General features: G+C 42.4%; 4 protein-coding genes across 5 annotated transcripts in view; 1 reads left to right on the top strand and 3 right to left on the bottom strand.

The window, feature by feature from the left end:
- ankar (ankyrin and armadillo repeat containing) overlaps positions 1-969 on the bottom strand; it is a 15,418-nt gene extending 14,449 nt beyond the window's left edge. The window contains exon 1 of the mRNA XM_048239761.1: positions 360-969. Coding sequence (XP_048095718.1) covers positions 360-969 — 610 coding nt within the window. The remainder of the gene's footprint in view (positions 1-359) is intronic.
- A 232-nt stretch (positions 970-1,201) lies between these two features.
- Positions 1,202-4,011, top strand: zgc:136439 (uncharacterized protein LOC678627 homolog). 2 transcript variants are annotated; one of them, XR_007193190.1, is made up of 8 exons: positions 1,202-1,832; positions 1,946-2,035; positions 2,244-2,323; positions 2,589-2,704; positions 2,910-3,035; positions 3,383-3,451; positions 3,545-3,603; positions 3,703-3,784. XR_007193190.1 is itself a non-coding variant. In XM_048239766.1 (8 exons), exons 1-8 carry the CDS (start codon positions 1,641-1,643, stop codon positions 3,821-3,823), a joined length of 825 nt encoding a protein of 274 aa, XP_048095723.1. In that variant the 5' UTR covers positions 1,202-1,640; the 3' UTR covers positions 3,824-4,011. The 2 variants fall into 2 exon arrangements, 1 of the variants encoding a protein (XP_048095723.1); XM_048239766.1 differs by having other exon boundaries at positions 2,910-3,007; positions 3,703-4,011.
- asnsd1 (asparagine synthetase domain containing 1) lies at positions 3,795-6,268 on the bottom strand. Its single transcript, XM_048239762.1, has 3 exons — positions 4,847-6,268; positions 4,507-4,688; positions 3,795-4,273 (listed from the first exon to the last, which is right to left on the bottom strand). Exons 1-3 carry the CDS (start codon positions 6,266-6,268, stop codon positions 4,027-4,029), a joined length of 1,851 nt encoding a protein of 616 aa, XP_048095719.1. The 3' UTR covers positions 3,795-4,026.
- Positions 6,197-7,417, bottom strand: LOC125292470 (ASNSD1 upstream open reading frame protein-like). The gene is made up of 4 exons (XM_048239770.1): positions 7,222-7,417; positions 6,636-6,689; positions 6,477-6,552; positions 6,197-6,335 (listed from the first exon to the last, which is right to left on the bottom strand). Exons 1-4 carry the CDS (start codon positions 7,351-7,353, stop codon positions 6,295-6,297), a joined length of 303 nt encoding a protein of 100 aa, XP_048095727.1. The 5' UTR covers positions 7,354-7,417; the 3' UTR covers positions 6,197-6,294.
- Between the last annotated feature and the right edge of the window lie 242 nt (positions 7,418-7,659).

The raw sequence follows: 7,659 nt of genomic DNA, 5'->3' as shown, positions 1-7,659 counted from the left end.
AGCCCTAAGACTAACCTCAAGGGACGTATGAGCCTAAGTAACATGTGAACATAACTTCAAAGACTTCAACAAGACTTCAAATGCAGCAATTAAAGGTGAAGATAATGGTTTCAGATTTGATATATGTTAATGTACTGTAGGCTTATTGTGAATGTTCTGCAATATCAATGTAGGCTATTGTTACAATCCAATTACAATGTTTCAGTCACCTCGACTATATGACTTCTTTGTAAATCATTAATGATGATTAAATAAACTTAATAGGTAATCTATTACCTTTACTATAATGATTCCCACCTTAGTCTAATCAGATGACCCAAAGTATTAGGTAAGATAGGCCTACAATGAATGGACCTCACCTGCTGTAAGAAACTCTGTAAGCATGTTCTTCTTAGTCTGTGGGACTCCGCTGGAATCCACTCCCATACTGGATCGCCACAGTTCAGAAAAACGGACCCGTTTGTCTCTGGGAATTATCGCCCCATGCCAGAGAGCTTTGATCGTGTAGTCTATGTTGATCAAAATCTGCCCCACTTTAGTATCAAAATAAGCAGGTGTCAGCTGACACGTGGTGCTCTTATCATAATTGGGTTCAAGACTGATGATTGGGACTTGATTAAAGCAGTAGATTCCAACTGTAAGTTCCCTGATGATTTGATGGACAACTTTGTAATCCAGTAGCGTACTTGAGTCATAAGGCGCAAGGACAGTGATGTTGGACTGCGTGAAGTTTTTCATTTGTTTAATGATTCCAGGAGGCAACTCCACAGGCAGAGTGAAATCATCACCGCACATTAGCCAGTTACAGGTTGTGAGAGTCAGCAACTCCTGGAGCTCCCTTCTGTCATACTTCTCAAAGAAGGCTGTAGCATCTCTCTGAGCTGTCAAGGTGGCACGAAGACTGTCATCCCTATCATCTGTAGGCATACCTAACTTTGAAAATGAAGCCGTAATCTCAGATAGTGCCATGCAGCCGCAAAAAAAATCTTCTGTTATTTTCACTGACACAGCCTATAACTGTTAGCGGGCTGGTTAAATGAAATAGCCTAACGTTACCGGTTAATTGGCAAGCTTGCAAGCTATTCAAGTCAATGACAACTTGCAACGTTAGCCAATAAACACGCTATCTTATGTTTAGCAAAAAACACGAATGAATCAATATGACATTCCCCACCACCGCCAGCCAACATTGAAACGAAACGGTGTTTTAAAGTATACAAAATCAAGTTCGTGGCGTGAAGTAGCCTAAACTCTTGAGTTCAAGTTTGCCATACGTTGCACTTGGCAACCAGCGACGCTCATTCTGGTCCCAGGTGAACGTTGCGTCAGTTTCCTGCTTTGTAAATTCCTTTTTACAAACAGTAGAGGGCAGTATTGCATTATTTTGAGTTTTAGATGTGGAGTTTGACCAGCTCTTAGGGCGCATGTCATTTCAGAGAAGAAAACTTGTTTTTTAATCACTGGAAGTGTATCTCGGAGTCTTGGTAAACGTTACACTTTAAATGTTATAACAGCTCCAACTACAGACTTCGGCTGTTACGAAAGTTTACTATCAAGGAGAACATTTCAGCCTAGCGTTAGCAGCTAGCTAAGTAGCTAACTTCTGTAGACTAACCTTTCTGTTTAAATTAGCTTGCAACATGAAAGCTGTTATTTTAGCAGCAGGATATGGAACAAGGTTGCAAAGAGATGTTGAGAATGACACAACTGGACGATTCAAGCATCTGTTGGGCATTGCCAAGCCATTGCTTCCCGTGGGTCACTGTGCTCTTATATCTCACTGGATCAAGGCAATGACTGCAACTGGAAGTGTGGATACAATATTTGTGGTTGTAAGTACTTGCAGTGGACCATAGAAGCGCATTCCTACAAAGCTGAGAATCAAAACGTGATTTCTAATTGCCCAAATCTGATCGTAGGCTACTGTAAATAATCTCGTCCACAGACAAATGCACTCTACTTCGAAGCTTTTCAGACATGGGCCCAGGACTTTCCCAATGTGAAGATTCTCAGTGATGGAACCAGCACAAATAAGGTCTTGACTATTTTATCATCACTTTCATCAGATAGTAAGATACTGACAAGACAATGTAGCCTTTGTATCAGTATAATGCATACATCAGTGTTGAGATTTCTGAAACGGCAAATACATAAAAAATATGATGCTGGAGTACAGCATAGCTTGTGATGTAATCAGGAGCTGTCTTACAGAACTGGTATGGCCTCTCTCTCATTTGATCCAGGGGCGGCTTGGTGCTGTTGCTTGCCTCCAGCTCACAATCAAGCACTTCTCAGTTGAGGACCATGTGATAGTCGTTGGAGGGTAAACACGCTAAAATAGACTTGCATCCAAACACAAGTGCACCATGCATATAGACCCTTTCAACAATAAAAACAAAAACAATGCTTGAACGTTCTATTTGGTTCCCAATCTACTTCCTCTGCATTAAGATAACATATGGAATGTTAAAACGGAAGCCTTGTGGGGCCAACGATGATGCTGATAATGGAACTCTCTTGAAAGGGCCATGTCAATATCAACCTTGTAATGTGAAATGTGTGAAACTCCCATTCTCTTTGCTCAACAGTGACACATTGTTTAAAGAAGACTTCAGTCTGTTAAAGTTTACAGGGAGGTTTTGTGAACTCCAGGCCAATGTTTGTGATGCAAATCTGGTGCTCTCTTATCAATGCAAGGAAGAGGGTACGTATCATGATTCCAGACAGGAACTTAAAATCAAATATTTCAAAACCTACTACCAACTCCTACCAGGTTACAAATGATTACAGTATTGACATACCCCCTACTGCCACCAACTCATCCTTGTTAGTCTGAGTGAATCAGTAACTTGTCAGTATTCTGTACCCAAACATTGATCATATTGTTTATTGTTCAATTATTCCGTCAGAAACGTCCAAGTATGGGATTCTGGAAGTTGATGAGGACATGCGTGTGAGCTGTATGAAAGAAAAGCCTCAACCATCTGACACCCAGTCCAGGAAGGCAGTAAGATATCGTCATGTGTCCAGATCAAGTATAGACCCTTTCAACCTGTTCCTAGAGGGTTTCCATTTGAAATGTTCAAAACCAATGCACATACTTTGAAATTGAAATTAATCAAGACTAGACATCTTGAAAATCTTGACATACATCTGACTTGAATCCAACAAAATGTTAACTTAATTTTGTTTTTTTTTTTGCTTTGCTTGTCCCCAAAGTACCATTAGCTCAATGTTGTTTCTGTGCCATTGGAAATGCCTTAGGAATGCACATTTTTGGTTGATGCAGTTGAAAGGATCTGTAATAGTGTCCACCAAATCGAGTCTAGCATTGCATCGTTTGCTTGAATATGTATGAAATGGAATGACTGCTCTCTTTCAGTGCCCCTGCTTCTACTTGTTCTCCAAAGGCAGCCTTCCACTCTTAGAGGTCTTCCTTCATGAGAAAAACGTAAACCATTTGTATTTCACAACAAATTGAATTATTATAAAATTATGCTGCTTTACATTTTGTGCGTATATAACATATTTATATACATGACAGAATGCACCCATTGAGGAGAGAGATGCCCCTGGGACCTTTCTGTCTTGGCTTATATTAAGGTATTTCCTCTCTGAGATAGCTGCCAATAATACTGTATATTGATGTATTTTGTGATATGAAAGCAAAATCATTAATTTAAAGCCTCTGTTCCTTTTCAGAAAACCTGTGTATGTCCATGAGATATCTGGGCGCTTTGATGTGGGAAACCTTCCATCCTACATAGAATGTGACCAATATTTTAAAGACAGAGTTCAAGATATTAGCGTTTATTTACATTGACATTTTAAAATAAGCAAATGTATGTGCTGCTTAAAGAGACAACATGAAGACTTGCTCTTTAAAAGGATGTAACTACTTTATACATATATATGTCTCATTGGGGCGGGGCGGGCAGATGTGATTCTCTTTTTTTCTAATTCATTCCTCAGAAATTGTGTAATTTTATAAAATAAACTCAACCAAATTGATTAGTTGAGTGTGGTTCATTCTGTCACGAGTCTTTTGCACTTATCCGATGCCTTCTCGCGGCCGTTCTCCATCTTGGCGATCCTGGAGCCGAACTGCATGGCCCTCTTGGGCAGGATGGCAGCGGGCCCCAGGCCCAGCTTTTTGGCAGCCAGCCTCAGGAGCAGCTTCTCCCCCAGACCCCGCGGCAGAGTCAGGTCAGCCTTCTCCCACACCGGCAGCTGGTTCAAGAAACTCACAACGTCCTCGTCCAAGTAGGGAAATCTGTCCAAGAAAAGGTTAAAAGAGTAAAGTAAGGTTAAGATGGATAAATGTGAGACTGATATTGATATAAATAAAAGGTTTAACAAACCTAAAACAAAACAAAACTTCCATCTTAAAATGAGACTGCTAAAATATTGCAGGAAGAACAACACTGTATGTATAAACACTAAGTATAACCATAAATTATCTGGGGGCATTAAGGCATACTTGGCCGCTAAACTCATTACTTTTACCTGCCCTCTTTTCCATGGTCCCCAATAACCCTGTCATCTCTGCCCAGGTTGCGTGATGAAATTCTGCCAAGCTCCATGGCCAGCTCTTTGACCAGTCCCTCCATCCCGTCGCTCTTAAAGCGCACCCTGTGTCTGGAGTAGCCGGCCAACTGCTCGTCCGCCCCAATGCCCGTCAGAACGACCTGCCAGGAGACATTTAAAAACCAAAGCCTTGCTTTCAGACAAAACAAACCTCAAAATGATTTCCACTTACTCAAGCAAGGTCGAGAACACTGTGTGCTTTGTTTTCCAATCCAAAAGCAAGTATGTTAATGGTAGGCTAGGCCAACACATGTGTTACCTTGGCAGTTGAGGTATGCGGCTTCTGTTCTGCGCAGTCCATTGACATGCCGATCCCCCGAGCAGCAAACCACACAGCGCAGCCAATGCTGTCGTCCAGAACAGTGTCTAAAGGATGCACCAGGTGGCTGATGCGCTCTTGCCGCATTCTTTTGAGCTCATCGGGAGTTATGTTGATTTCAACAAAGTTCCACTGGCGTTCTGGGCTTAGGTGTTGAAGTTCTATCAGTCCGGCTCTGCCAGTAATTCTGTCTGGAACGTCAAAGCAGCGAGTCAGATTATGATCTCTTTGTTTGGGGTGTTCATCAGTCTGGTCTTTTTTTGGCATTCTGTCCTTTTTAGCGGACTGTGTTTGCATTTTTGTCTCTTGGAGTTTGAAGGCCACATTGAGAAGGTCAATAGGCTTGCCTGCAGAAACATGGCGATCAGCAAGGACAGCCAGAATCATAGAGTCAATCCCTCCAGAGAAAAGTATGGCTATGTCAGCTTCATTATTAAGGCCTGATTGTTCCACAAATAGTCTTCTACTGGGTAAACTTTGCACCCTTCGTCTCACTGCTTCACTCAGTACCTCTATGAGTTTGGTAACCTTTTCTACGTTCTCACTTTGCTTTAAAAGCTCTTCTAAGTCCTCCAGAGAAAGCTTGGGGCTCTGGACATTTCCTAAGGGTCTCTCGGGTGCCGACATGCTCATATTCATAGGGCATACAGGAGATTGGAGGAACACACCACAGAGATTTGGCACTATGGTGGCATACGTTGGCAGGTCTTCCCACGTATAGTCAGGAGTGTGAGCAGTTGGATGGTCATCAGTGGTAACCCATGGGAAGACCTCTATGGTCAGTTTCTTACGATGGGAGGCGCAGTCTTTCAGATCAAGTCTGTAAACGCCAGCCGCAGGCACCTCATGCCACTGGGACTGATCACAGATCAAGAGGCATGACGCCACAGATGTGAGTGTCAAAATCACATCCTCGGGGTCAAGATGCCAGAGCAGACTTCTCCTGCCAAAATAATCTCTGCCAAACCAAATGCAGTGCTCTGCCACCTGGTAGTACACGAACGCCCAAGGCCCACGGACCCGAGACAAGACGCTGCATATACCCGTGGCGTCTTCTTGGGCTGACAGATGCTCAAGAAGAACTACAGTGTCATTTTCTTCTGGTCCCACTTCAAGGCCGCCAAAGACCTCCCCATTCCAAAGGAGCAGGTTACCTGCAGAGTCTTGAAGTGGTTGCGGGGTCAGGCAGCCTCGCATTTGAAGGACATGGGCTGAGAACAGGCATTTGAAATCCGTATTAATCACAGTTCTTGTTACATCCTGGCTGTTGTCAGGGCCCCGGTTGATTAGGTTTTTCTGCACTCGGTCCGCTAAGACGAGAGACTGAGGGGACAGGCTCACCACACAACAAATTCCACACATTCTGCTCCTATTTCTGTTGTTTTGTTTTACATGGCTTGGTACTCTTTCTTTAGGTTGTCCAGGTCCTCTGTGAAAAGAAAGCTTGATGTTAATGGCAGTATGATTCTTGAATTTCCCCTGGGGATCAATAAAGTATCTATCTATCTATCTATCTATCTGATACAATAAGCAAATAACATAGGCCTGGACGCATAGAGAGAGGGCATACTTTTACATGTGCTCAGCATCTGTTCTCTGTCTGTCAGGAAGAAAATGTTGCTATTGGGCTGCTGGAGGTAGACCCTCTGCATAAAAGACAAACATGTTAATACTGAGGCATGCTAATAAATGCCCAACACTTAAAAGTACAAAAAAAATAGGTACATGCCCTGTTTTTCTTCAGATTGGACAGCTCATCAACCAAAATGTTCTGTTCCTTTATCTGAAAACAAGGTACTGTTGTAAGTCATGTTAACCTGGCCAACAACAGAAAGTTGAAACACAACTGCATTCATCAGTAAGATGAGTAAGAGAACACAGTTATGTGCACTGATGATACTACAACGGTTAACGTTAAAGGCGCAGTCAGGGATTTCGCAGGAAGTAGTGTTTATGTTTACATTAATTAGCAGACGGTTTTGTGCAGAATATTTTAACCAAGGACCAAACGAAACACGCCAGAGAGGTAGCTCAGCCCTACTTTCAGTATTGGCAGAGAAATTCTAGACAAAGTTTCGTTTTTGTTTAGGGGACATGCTGCCCCCATTTTGTTTGTTTGCAGTTTTCGGAGCCTGGGCTGCCTACAGAGACCGAGTTTTTTAAACAGTGTAATCACGGAATGGGCAGCTAGCGGTCGTGAGGAGATGAGATGATTGCTGAATGTGACAAAAATGTAATGGCCTTGAAATCCCTGACGGCGCCTTTAACGTTAATGTTGCTAGCACACACAACTTGACTAGCACAATATTTCAAACCTGTTTGCTCAGTTCCTCCTTTTGAGTGGTCTCTTCTTGCACAGTATCTGCTGCCGGCAGATTACGTTTGGTTGTCATTGTCAGTAAAAACAAAACAATATATGAAATATTATCGACCTGGATACCACACATCTACACAACGTGGCTAACGCTTACTGTACGTATCTTCTTCTTTTCTTGTATAGAGGTTAGCAACCAGCTTTTTGGTGCATTACCGCCACCATCTGGACTGGAGTCTGGATCAAGATGTCAATCTACACAAAAGAAAACAAAAAATGAAAACAAACTTCACCAGATCCTCTTTGCAGTATATCATGTAAATGTAATGCCATCTGGCTTTCACTAAGTTGTAAAATCAACCATTGCCTAGCTCGATGGTATTTATAGGACAATGCAGAATTACTCTGCATGCATGGTCTCTTGATTAGGCAATATTCA

Source organism: Alosa alosa, chromosome 3 (genome assembly GCF_017589495.1).
Source record: "Alosa alosa isolate M-15738 ecotype Scorff River chromosome 3, AALO_Geno_1.1, whole genome shotgun sequence".
NCBI lineage: Eukaryota > Metazoa > Chordata > Actinopteri > Clupeiformes > Clupeidae > Alosa > Alosa alosa.
The sequence above is the reverse complement of the archived record's forward strand: the minus strand, read 5'-3'. Positions and strand labels throughout refer to the sequence as shown.